This window comes from Colletotrichum jinshuiense, chromosome 4 (assembly GCF_051148585.1).
Source record: "Colletotrichum jinshuiense chromosome 4, complete sequence".
NCBI classification, from domain to species: Eukaryota; Fungi; Ascomycota; class Sordariomycetes; order Glomerellales; family Glomerellaceae; genus Colletotrichum; species Colletotrichum jinshuiense.
In genome coordinates, this window is record NC_139311.1 from 4,948,165 (window position 1) to 4,973,178 (window position 25,014).

The following is a 25,014-nucleotide window of genomic DNA, read 5'->3' on the forward strand; positions in this document are numbered from 1 at the left end:
GCGTCTTTCTCTATGTGCACGTATCATTCGGGCTTCCAAAACGAACTGATGCCGTATACACACACGGCCCCCCTTACCCCTTCCCCTCTGTATAACATGCCTCGTTAAAAGTTTATCGTGCTTAGTAGCTGCTGAGAGGTCATGGGTTGATGATTCCTGCCTTTGCCTGTGAAAAGGGGCACATGGCCACACTCTTGCCCATGATGACCTCGATGTCCGACATCATCTCGTCTATTCCTTTTCCTTTTTGGGGTTCCGGCCCGATTGTCATCAGGTCGTATCCTTGGGGGACATACCTATCTCCCCGAGCCCCAGGAACCTTACCGCCGAATGCCCTGACCAGCCACGCACCCGGGCCCCATGTAGACAGGATGGTCGGCTTCATGTACCAGGGCTGGAGGCTTTTCCTTCCAAAGTTGTACAGCTTTGTGCCGGGGTTCGGTGCGTCGTTCACAAGCTTTACAGGAGAAGAAGATGAGCGCGGCAGTGAGAGGTGGCGGAGATAGAAGATTCGTGAATTGCGTACGGCCTTCAGAAAGGTCGAGAGGATCGGACCGGGGGATTCGAGGCTGGGGAAAAAAAACGTCAGAATCGTCAATTCCACGAATAGTCAACAGGGCTGACGTGTGACCGAATTGCGCAGCAATGCCTCTCCATTCACACACGGCAAGATCCGGAATGTTGCTACTTACCAGAGACTCGCCCTCATTATATCGTCCAAGTCAGCGCCCAGAGTCTTTCTCAACGTAACTCTCACGAAGCTGGGCAAAGACGACAAAGCCGAATCCACGTAAACCCTGACATATTGATCGTTTGTCGGCACCGGCTTCGCAACCTCGCCTTCGTACTTCAACGTCCAGTCTCTCAGCTCGGCTGCAAAGTGCAAACCGTCTCTCCAGCCGTCATCATCTGAAGGCAGAGGGTCAAACGGGATTTTCATGTCGTCGCCCAGATTCTTGTGGAAGACGCCCGCGGCGCACTTTTCGACGTCGGTCAACTTGCGCCATTCGTCTCTGTCAACAACGTTCAGGATCTCGACGAGGCCATCGCCTAGCGTGTGTAGGAGGTCGTTGTCGGTTATCTTGTTGGCACTGCGGTATCGGGCATGCCTAAAGATTTCAAGAAAAGTCCTCGCCGTCAGTAATCGTTCATGTGCAACACTTTGTAAGCCGAACTGGCAAACGCGCAACTTACAAGTAGTTCATTCTTGCCACAGCTGTCGCGTACCGCTCCGAGTCCCTACGCTTGGACTGCGCCTCCCGGAGAAGAATTTCGGTATCGACGGCCCGTTTCCCGGCGTTTCGCTTGTTATTTTGGCCTGTCACGGCAAAGAGCTTGGACATGGTCGGGATAGCTCCGGCCTGTGTAGGATTAGCTGATCCCCTCCACCCTGTGTACTCTTTTATGAGCCAAAGCTGCAGTATTTTGACGTACCTTGAGAAGAGCCAACTTGCGCGCTTTTCCGAATGCATACGGAAACTCCAGCTCCTGCAGTTTCTGTATGATTTCGTGTGCTTCTTTTGCGGTCATGCTCGACAATGGTCGTCCGCCGGAGGCGAATGGCGCCTCGATTTCTGCTCTGCGACGGTAACGGAGTCGCTTGACCATTACAATGTAACTGACGAGGGCGATAATAATCAAGGAGAGAGTGCTCCATGATGTGAGCCCGGCGCCAATGCCGTCCAATAGAGGGGAGAACATAGCTGATTGTAGCCAAAAGTTTCGATCTGAATCAATTCAAACTGACCATATGTCTTGAGTTTTTTCTCCCAAGATCGTTGAATATTTTTTATTTATTGCGTACTTGATGCTGAATATCTGACTAAAGGGGTAATCCAGCCGAGGTCCAGGAGTAGTCCGGCTCACTCTGTGTGCAGTTTCGGCTCTTTGTGGGTCACAATTCAACAGAAAAGGGCCGTTGAGTGTGAAGATAGCTTCTTGTGGAGCTTCTATCAGAATTGTCGAAGGAAACCAGCCGAAGATTATTATGGTGCTATCCATTTGACGGCCACATGTCATATCGTGGGCTTAGAAACTGAGTTGGGGCGGATCCTCCCGTTATGGCGTCCATTTCTATTCGTCGCGGTGATATACCCAAGTATTTCGAAGGCTTCATTCATCCGGCTCATGCAAACTACAGTTTGCAACATCTTTCCCATATCCAACAAAAATTAGACTGGAACAAAATGAGAATTGCAATCACAAGTGCAACGGGATAACCTGCGGGTCAGATGGAATGCGGCGCTCTGCTTGCCTTGCCAGACCTTGTTCGTCATTCTGGCACGGATTCGATGCTGAATGAGGAAGGGCCTTGGGGATGAGAATCGAAAGTACATGATTTGCCAGTCGCCCCTGTAGATCCCAAAGACTCTAAAAGAATATAAACATAGCCGTATGTTGAATGGCACATGGATAGGTAAGCATAATCTACAGGATGGGTGTTGTGGGTAGATGACCCATCTGAGGAGTTGCTGACGCTGTTACTGGCCCAAATTACGCCCGGGGGTACAATGAGCTCTTTGTATCGCGGCTTAGGCAAAATATGGCAGTTACAGTTAGAGCCACCTGGCATGGCATCTGAGATTCATTTTGGCCTGCAAAAACAATTATAGCGGCAGCCAAGGTGTTCGGTTTGAGGTGATATAGTCGTACCGTATTGATGCCATTTCTACTTGTTCTGACGTAGTTCGTAGATATTTTGCGTTCTTTTCATCAGTGACATCAAGTTGGCAAAGCTACCTGCCGTAAGGCGAGTCTATCACGATACAACGAGACCAGGCGCCGCGTCAATCTACCCGATGATCTGTTCAGTACAATCGGTGCCTGGGTAAACATTCAGGATGACTCACGTCATACTCATTACTACTGATATTTACAGTTTTCAGTCGCCATGACTAGGTTCACAGATGCCCTCTGTCTAATAATACTAAAAACTCCCGCGACTCCCGCTTTCCTTTAAAATCTACGATTGCGGCTTAATCAACCCAATGCTGCTCAGCAATGGCCTGTCACTCACGGCGACAAGGTAAGCCGTAGTGGAAAGCTCGTTCACATGCTGGATCTTGGACCATGCCGGCACGGCAAATGTGTCCCTTGCGGTCCACTTGAAGATGACCCGGGGCCCTGTAGGGGGCTCAACAATAGTCTGTCCCTGGCCCTCGTAGCAGTGGTAAAGGAACGAAGCCTGCTCGCGAACCTCCTTGGTCGTATAGTTGCCATCGATACGCTCTGCTTGTGCACCGAGAATGGGCGACAAGGGCTTGCCGTGGCTGGTGTAGTGGTGGATGGCGTACGGTCCTTCTTGCGCTTGTAATTCAGCCTCGACTTGGTCCCAAGGATGTCTCCATTCACATGAATCAGTCAGTCTAAGAAATGTCAGTTCTGGCCGTTTACATTCTATCAACTCAAAGGACTGGAATAGACGCACACGCTGGGATACCGGCTCTCATGATACTGCTCTGCAAAGTGAACGGGGGTGAATCTGAAGAGTGGCAGGTTCAGGGCGTCCAACCAGATGACGGGGGCGTCACTCTCGTTGCCATGGTCGTGCCAGTGCCATGTGGGCGTGACGACAACGTCACCGCGCTTGAGGGGCATCTTCTTTCCTTCGACAGCCGTAAAGCCCTCGCCATCGATGATGAATCTGAGGGCAAAAGCAATGTGCCTGTGAGCTGGCGCGGTCTCGCCAGGGTTGACGATCTGAAGACCGCCGTAGATAGTATCCGTTGTGTAGGGGGATTCTGAATCATGTGAGTTTGATATCATATGTCCATCTTTGATTAGAGATACGCACCCATATTGGGGTTTACCAACATCAGGACTCTCCTCTCGGCTTCCTTTTCGCCAACCAGTTGAGCAGCCTTGTGGAGGAGAGGCAGGTTATCGGCATACTTCCAGATGTGAGGCTTCGCTACGGGTGCCGGTGTAGGCGGGACCATCACGTTCATCTTGGACCATAACGGCTCCAAGTGCTGTGCTGGAAGCTGTTCCAGGTAGTTGGACATGGCCTTGGCCTGCTGATCGTCCTCGTGAGGGGAGTCCATTGCGAATAACGACCAATTGGGCGTGTGTACTTGTTTTTGTTGGATAGATTATGATGAATGAGGACTCAGTGACGACAATGGGTTGCAGCTGGATATAATCCCAGATTTAATGGTGAGAGCCCGGCTATCGAGATGAAGTTGGATGTCTGAGGGACGTTTGAAGGAGGTTATCAAGGGACATTTCCCCGACATCCCCGGATTGCTGCCCCCCATGCCTGCATCTGTACCGCGGAAGCGCCACGCGGGACGGGGTCCGGCGCAGCCAGTTGGTGGGATTCCGAGTTCCGAAGTGTCGCACAGGTCCCCGACCACCGCCATCGGAACGGCCTCTGATTGGCTCAGGTCATATGTCGCCTTTGAGGGGACCGACACCTCAGGGACACACACTTAAGGAGCCAAGTTTATCTGGAAACTGCAACGTACGGTCCATCATTACCAAAATAGAAGGAGGGTTTATTGTTTTCTATTTTCAGTCACATATCTAGTCACCATGTCGTGGAACCGCCTTATCCGCTTCGTAGACGACAGCGACGTCGAACACTTCGGCGAGCCGCAGATCGAAGATGGGCTTGAGATCACGACCCTCCTCGAGAAGAACGACTTGTGGGCCATCGTTTATGATGGTGCCAGTCCCGTCTCACCCCTGACGAAGGGTGAGCGCGTGCATGTCAAGACTCTGAGACCTCTCTTGACACCGAAGGATGTCCCCATCATTCGGTGCATTGGCCTGAACTACGTCAAGCACAGTATGTTCTAATCGTTCCTGCCCAGCAGCCACAGGTGCAGACATCTAACTCCAATCGCAGTCAAGGAGGGTGGCCGGACACCGCCTCCTTTCCCCTCCGTTTTCATCAAGCCCGCGACATCAGTTGCTGCTTGGAACGAGGACGTACCAATTCCCAAGGTTGCTCAAGATGGCACCGTCGACTATGAGGGCGAACTGGTGAGAAATCTCATTCAACGTGGTATTGTCATGAAACTAACGCCTGTAGGCCTTCGTAATTGGAAAGACGGCCAAGAACATCCCCAAGGAGAAGGCCTTGGAGTATGTTGCGGGCTACCTTACTGCAAACGACGTCTCCGCGAGAGCTTGGCAAAGAGACCCAGCCAAGGCCGGTGGAGTTCCTCAATGGTGCTTCAGCAAGGGTTTCGACAAGTTTGCTCCCTTCAGCCCAGTATTGGTGTCCCCGGCAGTGGTCGGGAACGCCAGCGACCTTCTCCTGCAAACCTTTGTGAACGGTGAAGAGAGGCAACACGAGAGCACGGGTGACTTGCTGTTTGGTGTTGAGGAGATTGTTAGCTTCATCAGCCAAGGTACAACACTCGAGGCTGGAACCGTTGTATTGACGGGCACACCGTCGGGTGTTGCCATGGGCATGAAGCCGCCAAAGTATTTGAACGACGGCGACGTGGTGGAGGTACGGATAAGCAAGCTAGGCGGCGTGAAGAACAAGATGGTGTTCGAGTAGTGCTACAGCCAAAACAAACAAACGAATGACCTGTAACTACTTTTGTACGAGCACGTGTGGCGTCAAGGCCGGGTATTTTTGAGATGAGTGTACATGAAGATGAATGGCCATCGGCCCGTTTACAGACTCTTACAGACTTCCGGGCATACTATTGAGCCACGAAAAGTCGTTGATATCAAAAGATATTGCATCCATATCAAATGCTGAATCCTGCGCTAGGTACGGGAAAGGCATGTCAAAAGTCTCCTGTTCGTTGGGAATGCTCGGCACTGATGGGTGGTTGTCAGAGCTATTCGGAAGTGTTGCTGGTTGAGGATGCTCTTGGAACATCTTTGTTGACAAGATCTGGAGCGCTGCAGCGCATCTCCGCGGCGAGGGCCCCAAGTTTTCGTGGTCGTGAAGAAGTGCCATTGCCTGGTTCCATGACCGGGATATGTCGAGAGAGGAGAAAACAGCGGGACGGAGGCGTGCGGCAATGAGAACGGTGGCGGCTGTGTAGATGTAAAATACGCGATACCACCAGGCTGGAAGGAGACCAAGGCTGCCATCATGCCGTTGAAACTGCACAATGAACGAGATGAGACTTTGCGCAGCTTCGACGCACACCATAGCACACTGCTGTACGACGCGGGATGAAAGATCATCGAAAGTCTGAGAGGACTCTGGAAAATGAGACAGACAGAACCGAGTAAGCATGGGCCTAAGAAGCAACATGCGGGCGTGAAGCAGTCTTAAGATGAGTTAGATAGGTCCTAATTGGCAGACATCTCTGAGACTCGCGAACGCTGGCATACTACTCACCTGATGCGTAAAATGACAGCCTGCCGCCGGAAAACCTCGTCCAATTGAGTCTCTGGCTCGGCTATTGTGAGAAAGCTTGGGAGGCCCTTCTCCCATTTTGACAGTCGCTGGTCGAGTTGCAAAGCTGCCCCAAGGTCTAATTCATGTCGATCAGATGAGCGCTGACCAATGCCATTGGGTGTTGTGGGCGACTTTAGGGTTGAGGGTGAAGAATAGAAAGCAAGAACCGCATGGTTGATGACCTCGTAGAGCTCCAAGGACTTAACGAAGAAACCTTGGTATCGAAGCTTGTGGAGCTTAACGGCATCAAGCTGGATGTCATTCTCGCTTTGGTTCTTAGTGTCTGGTATAGGCGGTAGCACCACGCTTGAAGCAAGTTGGTCTGAAATCATCGCCGGGCGGCCATGGGTGATGGCGATCATCCTGGTAGTGGTTACAGGTCAGAAAGGGACAAACAAAAACCCCCGAACATTCAAAGTCACGGCTTACCGGTCCATCAAAATGCAGCCGTGCCATATCCGTCTGACCAGATCCCTTTCGGGTTCGCTTGATATTTCCGCAAGCGTCTCTGGTAAGTGTAAACCGAGGCCTTGGGCTATTCTCACTGCCGATCCAACAATCATCCATGTCTGGTGAGGATTGTTCGTACTTTGAAGATATTGGCTCATGACGAGAAGACACTGGATAAGTTCAATGGAGCCGGTATCCCAAAGGCTGAGCTGCAGCAAGTCTTGCGCCCTTGTGAAGTATCCCTGACTGGACGAGTCCCTTTGCTCGGGAGGCAGTGACTCAATCAATTGTGTAGAGAGGGCAAATATGATGTTGAGTATGCTCACAAAGATGCGCTCGTCTGCATCAATGGAGGTCCCGGCAAAGAGAGCTCGATAAGAATGTTCAAACCTCTGCCGGTCCAAGAATGGGTACAGCGGATCAACATAGTACCAATAGAGGTCCATCAAGTGATCAGCTTGCTTTCGAGCCGGCAAGACATAGTCAGCTTGACCTCCTGGAGCTACGCCAGTGAGAGGCACCGAAGACCTGAAGAGCGAGCTTCTCAAGCTTCTTGTCTCCGTTGTCGAGCCCAGCCGTGCATCGATGGCAGCCTTAATTTGATTTGTAAAGGAGCCCGCGCTACTGCTGCCGAAGTACTCGCCGGTGACCACGCCTTCTTCACGAACTGTGGTCATCGAATCCACAACCGAGGGGCTGGCATCGGATGGAGTAATTGGGAGCCGCTCCATCCGTCTCCGTGAGAGGTCCGGCCCGGAAGACGTGGTTGATTTGGGCGTTGCATTGGGGGGCCGAGAGACGGGAGGCATCAGAGGCTGTGCAAAGTTGGCCTCGGGGGTGTGGATGATCTTAGGTATCGGCCTTTCACGATTGCCAGGGCTGACATCCGCCGATTTCTCCCTCGAGAGCGGCTTATCGGGCTCGGAGCTGTACGCGCAGCCGTCCCTCAGGTCGGTTCTCTTCCAACAATTGCCGCATGCTGCGTTCTGCCATCAGCGTTGAACAGTCAAAAGAGCGCCGTAACAGCCACGAAATCTTGTCCAAAGACGAACTAAACGTTCTGGACACTTATTTGGATGAACCCCTTTCTCCCTGTCTGATCTCACCAGCCAAGGCTTTCGGGGCAGTATGTTCTCGCCGCGAGGTCACGGGCTCACCGCTTACTCACTTACCTGGACGCGCCCCATCACACTTGACTTTCCTCCTCCGACATGCTTCGCATGCCACATCAATCTTAATTCGCTTGGGCTTGGGCTCCATTGTTCTCCGTCCTTCCGGATGTCCCCCCTCGGCGGTGGGTGGGGGAGACTCCAGTCCCCAGCAGAGCCCCAGACGAGACAGTTCGGAATGACGGCGACTGTCTCGGAAGCATATGCACTGGAGTCTAGAACCAGATGAAGGATCTCGGACGCCTTTGGTCGAGCAAGGTCTGATATTGCGGAGAATGAGCAGAGTTCGGGGTGAAATGTTTGGATGGAGAAGGTTGAGTGTGTCTGGGGACACCACCGAGTTCCGAGGTCACTTTGAAGAACTTCCTTCTGAAGGGCGGCTGGTGGAGCATAGACCGGAAGATGGCCCTGGCGGGACACGGAAAACGGAATCACTTCTGGTTCGCAGAAGCGGATGTTGTCCGAGTCATGCTCCCCGCTTTCTCCCCATCCCTACCAGACAACCCATCCAGCGCATGCTGCCAAGGCTACCGAAACTTGACAAAAATCTCCGGGGATGGGTGCAAGCGGTTGCCTCATCCGAAGCCTTGAGTCCTGAGCCTCAATTGGCCTATCTCCACGTGGCGATTACAAACCTATCTCTTCTTCCAGAAGAGTCGCCCTGATGGATTGCCCCTTTGCAGATGCGGGGCTTCTCCACAGCGGGGTCTTGCATGTGATTTACTATTAGAAGAATGCCTTCGTTATGGTGAATCACCATGATGCTGTCCTTGAAGGTAAGATGGGTGATGGAGACATGAGACATGGTCAGCACCCAAGAATGTCGCGACGCATGTGCTGTCAGGCCTTGAAAATCTGCAAACGCAGCGAAAGCAGAGGAAATAAAGTCACCTTCAGTGCCTAAGAACTTCCAGTGGTCTGGCTGTCAGTGTTCCATACGAGTCTTTGTTGCAGCGGTTGCAGTGCAGGAGAATATAATGAAGGGAAGCTCCAATCTTGTTTGAATTCATACATGGATCAGGTTGCTAAGTTGTTGTTACTAAGTTGGCGCAAGGCAATAAAATCGTCAAAATTGCTGTCTTGCAGATAATACTGTAACACTCTGGGCTGCTTAACGTTACTTGGCTAATCACACGAAATTGTGGTCTCAATTACGTCACAACTATACCGAGCCAAAAATGATATCGACGTGCTTTTAATATACACAGTAGATATTTTATCACCTAGCAGGTACCGGAAGATAGGACAGGAAACTTGGCTATTGAGGCTGCAGAACTATATAGTGAAATGCCAGACAAGTTTGGCTACACGTTGCACTGTCTTAAACCTTCCTGTCCGCAATATTTTCTACCTCCACAAACTCATCATCTACCTGTTTCTCTCCGCCAGAAACGGCACCGCCAAAGGCGTGGTTCTTGCCATCAAAGACTTCGGCAATCTGCTCCAACGTGCGGCCCTTCGTTTCGGGGCAAAGGAGCCAGATCAAGAACAGAAGAAGTGCCAAGATGCAGCAGAATACGATGTAGTACTTCCAACCCAGATTTGCCATTCCAATGGGGTTGACAAATTGTCCAATAATGAGACCCACAAAGGTAGATCCCAAGGAAATCGTCAATCCCCTGCCACGCAGGGTGTATTGGAAGATCTCAACCGGGTACGACAGCAGGAGCGGCGACCAAGCAATGTCGTAGAAGAAATAGTAGATGAAAATAAACGCCACCACGCCGTAGCCGGCCCTGCTGTCTTGGGTCCTTGTGAAGACGCTGGTGAGGATAGTCCAGATGATGTAGCATCCGAGCATACCAGAGGTCGAGATGAGAAACAGCTTCCGGCGGCCAATGCGGTCAACCATCATGGCACCGGCAAAAACGGCCGCAATCCAGTTGAACACCTGGAGAAGGCCATTGATGAGGGCCTGATCTTTGGTCTCAGTGATTCCGACGGTGTTGAGGACCAGAGTAAGATAGTACGAGATGACTCCCGAACCACTCCTAGCGAGGTATGTTAGCTTTTGATGGGAATCCGCAAGCATCAGAGCAGACTTGCCATTGAGCACCCAGGCCGATGATGACGGCGATGAGAGTACGACGGCGATTCGGTGCCGTTCTGACGAGGTCGAGGTAAGACGACTCGCGCATGGCCTCGGTCTCGAGGCGGACGTTCTCCTCAATCTCCTTGAGCTCATAATCAACCAGTGGCGAGGACGTGTCGCCGCCGGCGTGGTAGCGGGTGAGGATCTCTCGGGCCTGCTCAGTCTTTCCATGGGCAACGAGCCATCTGGGAGACTCAGGCACAAAGTAAAAGAATGCGAACTGAATTGCAGGGAGAGCGCCCTGCAAGATGGACGGGATTCTCCAACTCCATGTCGACGGCATACGGAATGTTCCGTAGGTAGACCAAGCGGCGAGAATCGCTCCGAAGAACTAGATTTTACCTCAAATCAGCTCAAGTCTTTCTATGATGGGTTGGGATCGACTTACAAAGAAGGTGTTGTAGAGCGCACTGATCTTGCCACGCTGGGTAGGGTAGGCAAGCTCGGTAACGAGAATCGGCGCTGGCTGCGCAATAAAGGCGGTCGCGGCACCGAGAAGCCAGCGGGCGACGATGAACATGGGCAGACTAGTACTTGCGCCCTGGAGAGCAGCACCAACGAGGAGAAGAAAAAATCCAATCCACATTGGTACCTTTCTACCATACTTGTCTGCCAACCATGTAGTTGGGATCAAGCCCATGATCTTACCGATTGGGTATACGGCGTTCATCGTTCCGAGTACAGGAGCGGTCGGGTTACCAAAGTAGCCGCGCCATTGCTTGATTGTCTGCAGACCGTTCATCATAGCACCTAGTTGAGGACATTAGAGTCAAGGTTCACTTCGTCTGACATTAGTTATGCAATGACATACCGTCAAAGCCAACCGAAGCTGACGACAACATTGGGATCAGAAGAGTTAAGTTTAGCAGGATCAAGTGCTTGGTGCGATACCAAGGTGCAGGGTTTTCGGGCAGGACCTTCAGCCGATGTTAGAGTTCAAGATCAATGACTTTCGGGCGATGCCGTCTGATGTCGACACGCCTGTACATTGCGGCAATAGGAAGCACATACTGCGAGCAAGCCAGAACCGACGGCCTGTTCGGTCATCTTTTTGGCTGGTTTCGACTTGAGGAAGCCCATCTTGATTGTGGTCGGGCTACACTGGGATTGGAGTGGAAGCTGTCGAGTCTTCAATGGCCGCCGTTACAATCAACTTTGGAAGCAGTGAAGTCGCCGAGCCAGAACAATCCAGGGCCATAGAATTTGGAGGTGGGAGACAAAAGATATATGCGAGATCAAAGGAGGCTTTGTCGCGAATTGGGACAAGACCGAGTCCCCATACTGCCAACGCCCATGTCTTCCCCAGTTGACCCCAAAATGTGCAGTTTCCCCACGGGCTGTGGATGCTTCCCCAACTTTGAGCCTAGCTTAGGTGGCTGGGTGGCTCCCCTGGCAAAAGGGGGTTCTTTTACGGAACTCGGGAGTCGGATGACAAGTCACTTGAGAGTAAGCATGCTAGACCCAAGAGTTAAGACTGAAAGAATTTAACGCCGCCACGGAACCAAGGTGAGTAGTCATAATGGCCGTCGCGTCATGTGACCTACACCGACGGCTAGGCCCCCCGAAGTGTGCCATCTGCGGCCCACTCACCGGGGAGGATCCCCGAGCTCACACATGTCCGTGAAATGCCCGAGGACTAAGCAGACTCTATGACATGCGGCTTGGGCGAGTCATGGGTGGGATTTTAAGGTCTCAGAGGCCATTGCGCTGGTTTTGAAACGGTTCTGCGGGGGAGTCGGAGACCAATGCTGCACAATAATTAAACTCGAGATCCCCAGGTCGCCGTCTTCCCCTCATCCTCCGTCGCTCCTCTCCCCGACACATGATGTTCCCGAGAATCGAGGTTCCCAGGAGTCAGATATCGTCGCAATGGACCCACCGCTGAAAAGGATGAGGATGGATATCGGTCGGGGCTTCCCCGACATGGACATGTCCGAAGCATCACCTCCTGGTCGCCATGGCGTCGATCAGCCGCATGCCGAGCAAGCTGATCCCAGGATCCCGAAGCAGAGAACTTGGTCACGCGCGTCATCCGCCTGTCAGACATGCCGTGGGCGCAAGACAAAATGCGATAACGAACGCCCCATATGCGGATACTGCAGGAGAGTTGGTGCAACTTGTACCTATATCGAAGACTCGGCCCCGGCTACTTCTTTGTAAGTTATTTCTTAGGCTTTTCTGAGCTTGCCCTCCCCGCATAGGTTACACTTTTTTGGGAAGACCGGTGGGATATATCGGACTGTTACTAATGGTTGTGGATGGCCACCAGATGTCAGGGCGTTGGGCCCCGTTTGCTTGGGGCGATAGAGAACTTGGCCAACCTTATTCAGCGCAACGAGGAGAACTTCCGCGCCATTCCACAACTAAGCCGCGATCTCTCCCGTGATTCTAGCGACTATCCGGACAGTCCTACGCAGATTGAACGTCATGATAGCATCAATCTTCTCTCTGGCCAAGAAGGGAGAACTGTGGATGGGTCAAAGGTTTCGATACATCCATCGCTCTCGGATACCGCTGGGCTGGATACCGTGATTGAGTGGCCAATATTTCCTAAGCCGGTGCCTTTCGCTATGGATCCTTTCAGTCATGCCTCTCCACGTGGCGAAGTCTTCTCCCCAAGGGCCCCCCCAGCGATGGAATTCTACGAACTATCCCGGCTTGTAGACTTGTTCCTGGCCAATGTTCATCCCACGAATCCCGTCGTTGATGCTCAGGTGCTGCGCCAGATGTTGAAGCAAGTTGCCGAAAATGGCCCTGACTGGTCAGCCGCCACGTGTATCGTTGCCCTTGCCTGCGCCCTCGGTGCCATATCCCAACGACCAGGCCAGAGAACACCAAGCGGAACCCCTCGCGGTTATTCTGTGGAACCCAACCGTCACCTAGCGTCAAGGTATTGGTCCGTCGCAGAAAAACGGCTTGGTTTTGCCATGGGACAGCCGGGATGGGAATCGGTACAATGTTTGTGCCTTGCAGGGTAGGGCGGCTTCTTCCGTACTCTTACTTGACTTTATCACTAAGACTAATTGGACCAGAATCTGGCATATGTACAACATGGATCCCCTACAGGCTTGGAAATGTTTCAGTATGGCGAGCAACACATGGTATACTACCTCGCTCACGAACAAGTATGACGTTACCCTTGCCAATGCATGGGTTTCCCTAGACTGACCCGCAATCCAGGCTGACTATGCCCCCCGGGAAAGCTGAGACGCCAGAGTATCCCCAGTCGCTATCGTTGGAGCAGACTCTCTACTTCACCTGCTTCAAATCCGAATGGTATGTGCAATCCCAGAGATTCATTCCGCAAAACATGATTGGCTAACGAGCCTTTAGCGAGCTCGCGTTTGAGCTGTCTCTTCCCGGCTCGATCCTGGCTGGTGTGGATTATCCCTACTCACTACCTTCACCCCCGACTTTCGGAGCCATGGCTCTTGACAATAAAGCCCTCATGATGGAACAGAGATCTTGGTATTACTGTCTAGCCGAAATCTCTGCGAGGCACCTCACGAACCGCATTATGCAAGCTCAGAAGAGGTCACCTCCGCACCCAGCCGAACACGGCATTGACCGCATGCTCGAGGTCTTTGAGGTGTTTGACGCTCAATTGACAGACTGGTATGAATCGTTGCCACCGCCAATCTCCTTTCAAACCCCCAGCGGGGAAATCGCACCATTGGCCGATGACGTCTGTCAAATCCTTCGCGGGCGGTACCTCGCCATGCGGGAACTACTATGTAGGCCGTTCGTATGCCTGGCCTCGACCATCTCGATTGGCATAACAGTCTCAGAACACATGCTCACTAGAGTCGCCGAGCTTGCTTCAAGGGGGCTGCAGTACTGTTTGTTTAGAATACAGGCGACATCGTCAACGCCTCAACATGGCCTCTGGCTGCAGCTGAGGGCATTTGTAACCTGCTCCTTAATACTAACGGCCATTGAACGTGCGCAGAGCATACCTTCGCTCAATATGCCGACCAGGGTTGTCTCCCCAAACAATTGGAAGAGGGCAATCTTAGCACAGAAGGAAACTTTGTCAAACTGCTGGGAATTTGAAGAAGGAGGGATAAGCGACTGCGCCAGAGTGTTAGACTGGGCGCTTGCGAAGTTCACCATGTAACCCGCTTTATACCATTCGTCCAGCTTTAGTGCTTCCAGTCATTGTGAGAAAAGCCTTGGCAGTACCCAGTGCGAAGTCTTCATATGAGGGTACTACTTGCTAAATGTCACACTTGCCGAGTCAGCCGTCCCATAATTGAGAAGTAGGCCGTTTTTCCAAAGCCCGGCAGCTTCTAAGTTTATATATGCCTTGCGCATTCTGAATAACATCGGGGAGATGGCCTGTCGACTCCACTGCGAACTAACATCATTATGGGACTTGATTGGGTTCAGGGAGCATCGGTTCCCATGTCGCACATGCAATGAGCAGAGCACCCATGATGCGTGCGTGGGGTGGAACCTTGCTCTCAATGGATGACGACCGGACCCGTATAACATCTCGGGGACGTATAATAAATGTAACATAGATGCCAACAGTCAAGGTGCGATTTGACGTTGCAAGGTTTGACCAAGCTCAGCTCATCGTCGAAGACGCCCGGCCTCCCATAGACCTTTGTGGGATCGGCGCTCCTCCCCGATTGCGCTTTCGGCATTCCTCCCCGCATATAGTTTCGGGGAGATCTGCAGAGATGCAAGACGCTCCAGCATGAAAGCGGTTCCAATAGTTCAGTTATCTGGGCCGTTGGCTTACTCGTGGCTATAAATTCCTTTTGTCTCGTTCTTGCAAAGTTTAGAAGGATGCCAACATGTCTTGTATCAATCTTTCTCGGTCTGATAGGACAGTTACAACGCACGGGCATGGAAACATTTGGAAGAACAAGACCTTTTCCAGATGACCGTGCTGGACCTGTATGTAATTCAAGACTCATATTGAGGCTGGGATCTTGGCCCATTGAGAGAAGTGCCATATCAATCAAGAGCTGAATGCCGACCTCAAGACGAAGTGTGACGTAATAGGCGGTGTATCTTCAATATTGCTTTTGTGAAAGCCTTGCTACATACTTTCACGTTGCACTTTCGATGGGGCAGTGTGGACGGCCCCAAAGTGGTCCCATCTGTGCGGGTGAAGTACGGTGGTATTGGTGGTTGTCTATGGGAAAAGCTGGACAGACTTTAGGCTGGAGGAAAGGTCAATAATAGAGGAGGCATGAGGCACTTTCCACAGGTATCCTTAAGATTACTTCAGCCAGAGACACGAAACATACACTGCGCTCATGCTCCTTTGACCGATGATTGTATTTTCGCCGTGTTGAAACAAAATAAGCATATATAGTCATGTTTATCCGTGGATCATCGCGCCAAGAATTCCAACATCTCGCAGACCCAGCTCTGTTATTTCGCAGGAAATTCCTTAGGCTCACCACCGGCGAAGAAGCATGTCCAGAAGCAGGGTCCAAAGGATGACTTCGAAATGGGACATTGACAGGTAAATAGTGTAACGTTTGAACTGTGTTCCATATTCATTATTGTTGACTTGATTATTGGCGCAGACAAAATGTGTTGTTCTCTGGAGCCCCCCTACGCCGAATACACCTCGATGTCCTTATCGAACCAGCCTATGTTACCATATGGCTTCCTTATTCCGAGTCAATCCATTCGAAGTGTTGCTGGTTCTCCTTCCGATCGAACTTTGCACGTTCCTCTGGGCTCATATCAGCCCTTAAAGCCGCAGCTTCCGCGCTCAGATCATCCACATCCATATCTGCCACAGCTGCGGCAAGCCCAAAATCACCCGCCTCGCCTTGATCCATATCCTCGTCGTCTTCGCTGTCTTCCATCTCAAAGTCTTCGTCGTCCGCATCATCAACATCTTGAGCGAGTCTCTTCCGCTCCTCGTCCAGCAACCGCCGGCGCCAATCCTGCAGGGCCATGATGCACTCATCATGCCGGAAGCCTGGGTTGGGCCACCCGTGCCACCGGTACATTTGTGCGGGTTCCGTCCTATCAATACCAGACCTGGCATCTAGAATCTCGGCGTCGAGATCTTCGGTAGGCGGCACCGGGATCAGATTAACGCCCAGGTCCGGCACGAGGTTGTTGAAGAAATCCACGACGGAAACGGACTGGATTGTCCGCCATGGTTTGTTGCGAGGAACTTTTGCGACGCTGTAGGATCCCTCTTGGTAAGGCGTGAAGATGCCTCTACTGCAGTCCACAATCCACCACTGCGGCCTTGTTGTCGACTTGAGCGACATTCGTTCCCCGAACGTGAGGGACACAGCGTCCGGAGGGAGGTCCATGGGCGCGGCCGGTGTATCTTTCATGGAAAGAGATGCAAGCTCAAGAAGCCCCGCATCGCCGCGATCGGACCATTGACTAAAGTCGCCCATGTGACGGAGGTAGCGCACAGCTTTGGATTGTGGTGCGACGTTCCAAGGACCCGGACGGGGTCCGTCGAGCATAGGTTTGGGGTAGGGAAGATGGCGCAACAAGTCAATGACCTTTTCAGAGCGTCGCAGGGCACGCAAGGCTCCGACATCGAGCTCAGCATCCGTCCAGCCACCTGATGGTGGGAAGTCGACGTACGATGCCGGGATGTAGGCCATTCGGGTGAGAGTCAGATAGTATTGAGTGAGCCCCACGACGACATCGTCACGATTGTAGGTGCAATCGAGAGGATGGTGGTTTGGGGGCAGCATACTCATGTTGACGTGATGGGCTGGTTTTCGAAAAGGATAAGAGCCGCCTACGAATGCCCAAGCGGTCGTCGCGAACAGTTATATTGAATTGCGACAAATTATCAACACCGAAATTATCGTGAAGAAGTTCGGTTGCAGTGCCGTGCCGTTTGCTGCCTGGCAAATGTCGACGCGACGCGTTTGCTTACTTTCACCCCGCTCAGTACGTTGGCTCCAATAGAAGGGGCCTGGCTTGGCGAGACTATTGGTGACTGGGTGCCCTTTTCGAGAAGGTAGTGCGGGAAGATGCACAAGATGCCATTCCTCTGATTGAACCAGCCGTCTTTCTGCCAGGATGTTGACTAGGGTTGAGACGCTAAATCAGCAAGGATTTCCAAACTGGTAACTGGACAAGACTGCTGCGTTATCAGCATCCTAAATTCACGTCGTTGCTGCACGAGTACGTGCTGCCGTGTGAAGTGAGAGCGGCCCTGCGCTAAATGAGCCCGCCATTGAGGCCGGTTACTATCGGATTTCACCAATGAGCAAGATTGAATACAACAAGGGGACGAGCGACCGGGAAATGGATTTAGTCAACCACACGCAGTGAAGATAATCCATGGATTCTAAGCTGGCAACAAGTAGCAAACGAATACACTCCGCTATGACGCATGAATCACGAGTCCTCTCTATCTCTCTCATGTCCGACTTGGCCTTACGCCACATTACATACAACTACTTAGCACCTCCCAGTTGCGCTGTAGCCCAATTTCTCATTCTGACTGTAGCATCTCCAATCTTACCAGTCTTTCCTTCGAGGAGAATAAAGTCGTGGGCTTCATGCTCTGCCAGCTCCACAAGCAGGTCCAAATCGTTCTTGCCGCAGCTGACATGCTCCGAGAATGACCGGATATCGTCCCTGAAGGCTTCTTGTTGACCTCCGGTGATGTAGAGGCTTGTAGTTGCCGTCGATATCTCATCAACCCACGTTAAATCACCATCCATGGGCATTGCCATGGCAAGGTCACTTTTGTCACTTTTGCTCTTCGCGGGGAATCGCGGGTGCAGGAGCTCGGCCGTGGCGCGAGACATGCATTCGGCCGAGATCATGTCGAGGTAGTTGTTTTCTTTAAATGAAGCTGCCGTTGTCTTGCTGCTAAGCCACGGCGACACCAAGAAGACACCGGCGAGACGACTGTCGAGTTTCAGAGGCTGTATCTCGAGGTGGCAGGGGTGGCAGATGTGCCGAAGAACCGAGCATGCCAAATTGCCTCCTGCAGAGTCGCCGCCTATAATCAAGTCGCTAGGCTTGATGCCGGACGTGACGAGTTGTTTGAGGGCTGAGATGCCTTGGCGGAGCTGTGTAGGATACCGCGCTTCGGGAACGAGTGTGTACTGGAGGACCGCGACCGCTACCTCGGTATGAGCTCCTGGGCCACCAACAACGTATGCCTCCCAACACCAGTCAAGATGGCCTGGGAGAAGCGGAACGACATATCCGCCCCCATGAAAGAACAAGACGAATTTTTTGGCCGTTTGTCGGTTGCCAAGCCACATAATCGATCCATCGTTGGCCGGAAGCATCTCAATGTTCTTCTTGAGCTTGTCGGCGAGTTCGGGGTGCTTCTTTTGTTTCTTCGAGATCCAATCCTCATACGTCTTTGTTGTCGGCGAGCTCAGAAATTGAAGCTCACGCGCCCGCAAGCCTCCCAGCGCGAAGCGATAGAAGGCGCAGAGGGCGAAGTAGCGGAGAGGCATGCCTCTCGCAACGGCAAAGGACACGCCATAGAAGAAGTTCCAAATCAATTGCAGCGGAGCTAGAGATGAGTACGGCAATCAGTGAGTGCATCAGTCATGAGATTAGCCCAGGCCGAGGCAACGTACCGCGAAATATTAGGCGAAAAACCAGATCTATCTTCTCGCGCAGCGAAAGCCGCGGCCTTGATACCGACATTTTGCTTCTCTTTCGTCGGTCGCACACGAGGTCAGAAATTTCTCCAAAAGAGCGTACTTAGTTTTGTATGGTGTGAAGCTATCTTCCATTCAGTTTGTATGTTCGAAATAAATGCGAGAGCGCTACGACAGTGAGTCAGCAAGCTCTATTGAATGCCAGTGACCTCAAGTTTTCGAGAGTGTTCAGACAGGAGGTTTGACACAAGTAATGCAGATGCGCCGCTCAGAATGTCAGCGAAATGTCCGCCCGCGGAGGCACGAGCTTGAAAACACCCAAACACCGAGTATCCCGGCCGAGGCATAAGGGAAGGTGCTAAGGCAAGAGGACGCATTCGCATTTGTTTAGACTCGAGCACAGCCATGCACCCCTTGCTACATCAACCCCGCCTTTTCAAGTTAGACCCTTGCGCCGCCGAGCAAAACGTCCCCCCATTTGACGTGCAGCAAGCAAACGCTCAGGTCTTGGGTTTTCATGCCCATCCGGTTTATGGTATCAGATTGCTCGGATTGATCCTATGATGCTGTACGGACCTCGGCTCCCATGCCGGTGGCACTCAGCAGGACCTAAGGTCGTCCTCGGCCCAAATTGAAACATGCCCGTTTTGACTATAATATTAAAGCAATGGCCTCTGTTAGGCTCAAAACTTTAGGCAAGTAAACATCGGCACGTCCAGTTCCACTCTGTTTCTATTCGACTGGCTGCGGCAACATCAAACCCAAAATCACGATGAACTTTTCACGAGAAGGATTTACCATAGATGTGATTGCCAAATGGCTCCGAAAGTCCATTCTCAATCCATATCTTTCAATACCATTTGCAGCCGGTGTAGCGGTGGTATCCGCTAAGAATAATGGCGCGGTTGGATTGTCGGACATCCGAGTTGACAACGTTCAGCGGCTTGCCTTCCTGGCGGCCCTCGCAAGTTTGGTGATATCGACCACCAATTATCTCAACAAATGGTCAGCAAACAACTGGACAACAGACAACAGCTGGGACTTTGATAAAGAAATCATTCTTGTCACGGGAGGGAGCAGTGGAATCGGCGCCAGCATCATCAGCCATATCCTGGCCAGAAATCCTCAGGCGAATATCGTGGTTGTGGACCTCGCTCCATTATTATGGACCACACCCAAAAATTCAAAGATTCACTACTTCAAGTGTGATTTGACCGATACGCAAGCACTTAAAGCTCTTTGCACACGGATCCGGACTGAAGTTGGCGATCCAACGGTCCTCATCAACAATGCCGGGATCGCACGAGGCTCTACCATTATGGATGGTTCCTATGCGGACGTTGAACTGACTATCAAGACAAATCTTATCGCACCCTTTTTGCTCATAAAGGAGTTCTTGCCGCACATGGTTCGTAAGAATCACGGGCACATCGTCAATGTCGGATCGATGAGCTCTGTCGTTCCGCCAGTAAGGATCGCCGATTACTCGGCTACCAAAGCCGGACTTACCGCGATGCACGAGGTAGGTGCCATTTCGCGATGAGTTGTACTACACTCCGAATTTACTGACGCTTAATAGGCGCTCCAGCTCGAATTGAAGTACATCCACAAAGCGCCCAAAGTTCGGCAGACTCTTGGGGTCTTTGGCTTTATCCGAACGCCGCTTGTGCCCTTTAACCCTGGTCAACCTCACTTTATGATACCACTCCTCCATGTTGACACTGTCGGCGAGGCTATTACGAACGCGCTATTCAGTGGTTGTGGAGGGACCATTTATCTGCCCGGCATAATGTCTTCTGTCACGGCTTGGGTAAGCTCACAAACCTTTCCGACGTTCAAGAGTGGTCTAACATAACTGCTTTATTAGAGAGCTGGGCCCGAGTGGCTGTGGCGCCTTGTGCGGGAGACAACTGCAAGTGCGAAGGACATCACATATACACCGCGACAAAAAATCAACGACGCGACTGGCCGCTTCGAGACGGGAGATGCTGTGAAGAGGAAATGAATGGATTTAAAGAAGCTGGGGTATAGTTCGCGCGGGGTCTTGCAAGGATGTTGCAATTAGATCCCGTACAATGGCTAGCGCTGTTTGTACCTTGTGCTGTACTGCCTTGATAGCCTACTGACACCATTAGAAATGGTCTTCAGTTTGATCGAATGATATGTATGATTGGGTGCAGTACCTTGACCGAGTAGAGACGGACCGGGGAATGGGAGCTTGCCTGCTTGTTGACCCCGGGTCTTACTCAGACCCCGAACCATTGTAATCTTATCTAGCATATGCGGCCAGCATACGTCAACCAATAACCCAGCTTGGGGTTGATTGCGGTTACAAAACCAATGTCCCATTTCCCGTCATGCCCCTGGTCATAGCTCCTCACAGCTAAATGAGGAGCTCCATCCTACGAGCTTGCCGGACCACCGAGCTGCTTTTGTCGCTGTGTACGTTTCCGGCGAACACAATGTTTCAAACCCCGTAACATTAGCAAGCATTACTAACGCCACCGTCGGATGAAATGCACAAACGTGGGACGAGCCGAGGTGCGGGTCGCCCCAGGTTGGCCCAGGTAGTAAACATGCACTCGCATCGTTCGATGGGGCCCCACGCGCAGTTGGTCACCTCTCGAAGCTGGCTGTTCATTTCATTCCTTTCCCAACCCAAACCCAACTGCGGCGTGAAGCACACGATACAACTGGTTACTGAAGCAATCTTTTCCAGTACCATAGTAACAATCTTATGGCAGATATGTCGTCAAAACGTCCAGATCCACCGAGCTACAGCCAGTTTGCTTGCGTGGGTACCGGTTTCTCGGGCATCGGTTTAGGGGCCACATTGAAAAGATGGTATGATATCGGCGACATTCGGTTTTTCGAACGACACGCAAAACTTGGAGGAACATGGTACATCAATCAATACCCAGGTACTTCCCAATGAGCCCAGTGGCTTCGGATTTTCCAATTTCTTTTTCTGATCTCTGGCTTCAGGGTGCGCTTGCGACATTCCCAGCGCTTTGTACAGCTTCTCCTTTGAATCGAATCCAGACTGGAGTCGAGTGTTGCCGCCACACGACGAGCTGTGGCAATATCTGCACAATGTCGCGCAGAAGTACTCGCTCATAGACAAAATGAGCTTTGGGGTCAATGTTGAGAGATGCGAATGGTCTGAAGAACGCAAACGCTGGCGCCTGACGATTCGCCGGTATGAGACCGACGAGGTTTTCGTTCATGAGTGCCAGTTTCTTTTCACAGCCACCGGACAGCTCATGCAGCCGCGCGAGATCGACGTTCCTGGCTCAGAGAACTTCCGAGGACGCATCTTGCACTCTTCCCGCTGGGACAAGGACGTGGAAATTGAGGGCAAAAGGGTAGTTGTCTTTGGCAACGGATGTACCGCGTCGCAGATCGTCCCTGCGATTGTGAACAAGACCAAGCATCTCACACAGGTCATACGATCTAGGCATTGGGTCTTGCCGCCAGTTGAGTCTAAAAAATCCGATATCCTGAAGATGATTCATAGATATGTTCCGGGCACCATGACCCTGCAGCGGTTGATCATCTCAGCCGTTGCGGAGGAAGCACTTCGAGGATTCTACATGACAGAGTCTGGTAAGAAGCATCGTCAAAGCACTGAAGCTTATGCGAAGAAATACATGCGAGCGACTGCACCGGAGAAGTACCACGACAAGTTGATACCTGACTTTGAGTTTGGTTGTAAGCGCCGAATATTCGACTCTGGCTATCTCGAGAGCTTGCATTCAGAAAATCTGACGTTGCTGGACGATCCTGTGCAGGGAATTGTCCCGGAAGGAATCCGCACACAGAATGGCGTCATAGAAGCCGATTTAATTGTATTGGCCAATGGTTTTGCCACAAATAACTCTGTCGGAGGCTTGGAAATAATTGGCAGAGGAGGAAAGTCGATTGATCAACATTGGGAATCCTTCGGGGGCCCAGAGGCGTACAATTGTACCATTGCCAATGGCTTCCCTAATCTTTTCACAATTCTTGGTAAGCTTCTTGTTTACTATCCAAAGCGAAAGCTAACACCTTGCAGGGCCGAACTCACTCACTGGCCATACGTCTGCGATCATGGCGGTAGAGAATTCCGTCAACTTCGCCCTTCGTATCATCAAGCCACTCCTCGATGGCAAGGGAACGATAATCGAAGTCAAGCCTGAAGCAGAGGAACGATATGTGGAACAAATGCAAAAAGACATGAAGAACACTGTTTTTTTCACGGGATGCACGAGCTGGTACTTGCAGGATACCAAAGACGGCAAGAAATGGAACGGCGCTACCTATCCATACTCACAAGCATATTTCTGGTACCGCTGCTTGTTCCCCAATTTCGGAGACCTTCAGATAAGTGTAAGTATCTACTCAGAAAGATTGGTAAACTTGACTATTGACATTGACTGCCCATAGGGACCAACCCATTCAGGCCGAAGACGACGAACTTGGCCAAAGGTTGCACTAATCGCTTTGGTAGGGTCCGTTTTGTGTCTGCTCTTTCGACAAGGCCGAAACCCGTTGGCCAACAACCGTTACTGGCAGCAATTTAGAGCAATATCACAAATCTTGCGGGCAATGCTAATTGCCAAACTCTCTAAGTATATTGGCTTGTAAGAAATGGAGTGGTAGTACCAACATGTAGACATATAGCCTTAATCTCAGCGTGCTGAACTTGTGAACATAAAATGCATTCCCCTTTCAATCGTAATTTCTGGCAAAAACGACGAACGGTGCACCGCATCCTAGGCTCCATCACAGAGTATGAATACAGGAGTGAGAGATGATGAAAAAAGACGAAGTGCTGGGATGACTTGTCGACATCATACGATAACCCCTCAACTGATCTTAGTCAAAGCTGTGGACGAGTTCCTTCTGATATTGCATTACCATGGCGGAACGGCTGCACTGCAGTGTATAACAATCATCTCATTGATAACCAAGATAGAAACCCCTGCTCGCAGTGAGACACTCCTTAATTCTAGAAGTTCAGATGAGTTTCCACTAACCATTCAGTCTTATAAGATCCGACCTTAAAGGATACCCATGGCTTTAACTCAACGACTGTAAGACTCCGTTAAGTGGCGGCTATCCCTGCATCTTTTACCCAATGCCTCACGATGAATCCACTCAAATCAACCATCTTGTAAGAAGTGATATAGTCGAAAGTCTCGGTTATGCCTTTCAAATAGTCACCTTAAAAACTATTCATGCTAAACTATTCATGCTGCATGGGATTGGGTATAATGTCACAAAAAAGAATTGGCAAAGCTGGCATTACTTACTAGTTATATTGGCTTTGATGAAAGAGGTAGCTGCTCTGCATACCTTATAATTCAAAACTCGAATAGAATAGTTCCATGTCATCTCGAAGGCGTCTCATGACATATCAGCTACTATGCTATCAAGCATGAGCATCTATATTGTCATCATTGTCATTTATGTTACACTTTGGCTTGCATGAGCAGTACATCAAAGTTAGAAAAGGGAGTTCAATGATTCTCTTTGGAGCTTTCTTTTTACTTTTTTATTATTATTTCTCTCGGGTAGACCCGTTAGGGTTTTCCAGGGAGACAAATCAATACTGCAGTTTTACAACTTAGCAGCGGCCTTGGCAAGGTCGGCCAACGCCTCGCGGCGCTTGAACTTGGCATCCTGGATAACACCTGTAATGGAGGTTAGTATCGGTATTGATGTAGTCTAAAACCAGTGAGAAAGGATGTGACAAACCTGCATCAGCATCGCTGGAGAAGTTGCCGGTCCACTCAACGAAAGTGCTGTTCTCATTGTCACCGGAGGTGATAGGGTAGCAGCGGATGGTGCTGACAACGCTGGTGTAAGTGAGCTCAGGCTGAGCGGTGATCACGCTGTAAGTGATGTAGTGGTTGATGGTCTATTCCCGCCATGGATTGGTCAGAAAATTTTCTAGTGAACGTGGTGGGTAAATCAGTGATAAAAACTTACGCTGTGCTCCTCCTGCTTGACCTCCAAGACAGTGCCATCCTTGAAAGACCACCGCACGACGTCGGTCTCCTCCTGGGCCTGGACGAACTCACTGCCCTTCAAGGCAGACCAGAAGTTGTGGAAGTTCTGGACTATTTGTAGATAGCGTGCGAGTTAGTGTATGCCCGTCGTGAAAGATTCATGAGATCTGAAAATAGTGCTAATTTACTTACGCTTGATGAAGTGCCAGACATGGCTGAGAGGGGCCTTGATGACGGCGCTCTCGACGACAGAGGTGGACGTGGGAATGGCAGAAGACATCTTGATGTTTGATTGTGTTTGATTTGGGGAGGGCAGGCTCAATGGTGACGCACAGGGACGAAAGTGTAGTGAAAT

General features: G+C 51.2%; 10 protein-coding genes across 10 annotated transcripts; 3 read left to right on the top strand and 7 right to left on the bottom strand.

Moving 5' to 3' along the window:
* Positions 1–139: 139 nt before the first annotated feature.
* Positions 140–1,701, bottom strand: EsH8_IV_001251 (uncharacterized protein; the record flags this gene model as incomplete). Its single annotated transcript, XM_083266141.1, has 4 exons — positions 140–569; positions 693–1,109; positions 1,195–1,361; positions 1,435–1,701. 4 exons carry the CDS (start codon positions 1,699–1,701, stop codon positions 140–142), a joined length of 1,281 nt encoding a protein of 426 aa, XP_083125036.1.
* Positions 1,702–2,962: 1,261 nt separating this feature from the next.
* On the bottom strand, positions 2,963–4,043 carry EsH8_IV_001252 (RmlC-like cupin domain-containing protein; the record flags this gene model as incomplete). The annotated part of the gene is made up of 3 exons (XM_083266142.1): positions 2,963–3,365; positions 3,428–3,740; positions 3,794–4,043. 3 exons carry the CDS (start codon positions 4,041–4,043, stop codon positions 2,963–2,965), a joined length of 966 nt encoding a protein of 321 aa, XP_083125037.1.
* A 490-nt stretch (positions 4,044–4,533) lies between these two features.
* EsH8_IV_001253 (fumarylacetoacetate hydrolase family protein) lies at positions 4,534–5,512 on the top strand (the record flags this gene model as incomplete). Its single annotated transcript, XM_083266143.1, has 3 exons — positions 4,534–4,789; positions 4,850–4,986; positions 5,036–5,512. The coding sequence occupies 3 exons, from the start codon at positions 4,534–4,536 to the stop codon at positions 5,510–5,512; spliced, it is 870 nt and encodes a 289-aa protein (XP_083125038.1).
* A 129-nt stretch (positions 5,513–5,641) lies between these two features.
* EsH8_IV_001254 (fungal specific transcription factor domain-containing protein) lies at positions 5,642–8,010 on the bottom strand (the record flags this gene model as incomplete). Its single annotated transcript, XM_083266144.1, has 4 exons — positions 5,642–6,242; positions 6,314–6,736; positions 6,803–7,809; positions 7,996–8,010. The coding sequence occupies 4 exons, from the start codon at positions 8,008–8,010 to the stop codon at positions 5,642–5,644; spliced, it is 2,046 nt and encodes a 681-aa protein (XP_083125039.1).
* Positions 8,011–9,313: 1,303 nt separating this feature from the next.
* On the bottom strand, positions 9,314–11,164 carry EsH8_IV_001255 (uncharacterized protein; the record flags this gene model as incomplete). Its single annotated transcript, XM_083266145.1, has 5 exons — positions 9,314–10,000; positions 10,035–10,415; positions 10,473–10,834; positions 10,896–11,001; positions 11,096–11,164. 5 exons carry the CDS (start codon positions 11,162–11,164, stop codon positions 9,314–9,316), a joined length of 1,605 nt encoding a protein of 534 aa, XP_083125040.1.
* A 4,553-nt stretch (positions 11,165–15,717) lies between these two features.
* On the bottom strand, positions 15,718–16,785 carry EsH8_IV_001256 (uncharacterized protein; the record flags this gene model as incomplete). Its single annotated transcript, XM_083266146.1, has 1 exon — positions 15,718–16,785. One exon carries the CDS (start codon positions 16,783–16,785, stop codon positions 15,718–15,720), a length of 1,068 nt encoding a protein of 355 aa, XP_083125041.1.
* A 708-nt stretch (positions 16,786–17,493) lies between these two features.
* On the bottom strand, positions 17,494–18,712 carry EsH8_IV_001257 (alpha/beta hydrolase; the record flags this gene model as incomplete). Its single annotated transcript, XM_083266147.1, has 2 exons — positions 17,494–18,575; positions 18,643–18,712. The coding sequence occupies 2 exons, from the start codon at positions 18,710–18,712 to the stop codon at positions 17,494–17,496; spliced, it is 1,152 nt and encodes a 383-aa protein (XP_083125042.1).
* Positions 18,713–19,438: 726 nt separating this feature from the next.
* On the top strand, positions 19,439–20,671 carry EsH8_IV_001258 (uncharacterized protein; the record flags this gene model as incomplete). Its single annotated transcript, XM_083266148.1, has 3 exons — positions 19,439–20,188; positions 20,246–20,476; positions 20,534–20,671. The coding sequence occupies 3 exons, from the start codon at positions 19,439–19,441 to the stop codon at positions 20,669–20,671; spliced, it is 1,119 nt and encodes a 372-aa protein (XP_083125043.1).
* A 741-nt stretch (positions 20,672–21,412) lies between these two features.
* On the top strand, positions 21,413–23,292 carry EsH8_IV_001259 (flavin-containing monooxygenase; the record flags this gene model as incomplete). The annotated part of the gene is made up of 4 exons (XM_083266149.1): positions 21,413–21,587; positions 21,652–22,674; positions 22,721–23,034; positions 23,092–23,292. The coding sequence occupies 4 exons, from the start codon at positions 21,413–21,415 to the stop codon at positions 23,290–23,292; spliced, it is 1,713 nt and encodes a 570-aa protein (XP_083125044.1).
* A 975-nt stretch (positions 23,293–24,267) lies between these two features.
* On the bottom strand, positions 24,268–24,939 carry EsH8_IV_001260 (uncharacterized protein; the record flags this gene model as incomplete). The annotated part of the gene is made up of 4 exons (XM_083266150.1): positions 24,268–24,341; positions 24,406–24,568; positions 24,640–24,770; positions 24,852–24,939. The coding sequence occupies 4 exons, from the start codon at positions 24,937–24,939 to the stop codon at positions 24,268–24,270; spliced, it is 456 nt and encodes a 151-aa protein (XP_083125045.1).
* Between the last annotated feature and the right edge of the window lie 75 nt (positions 24,940–25,014).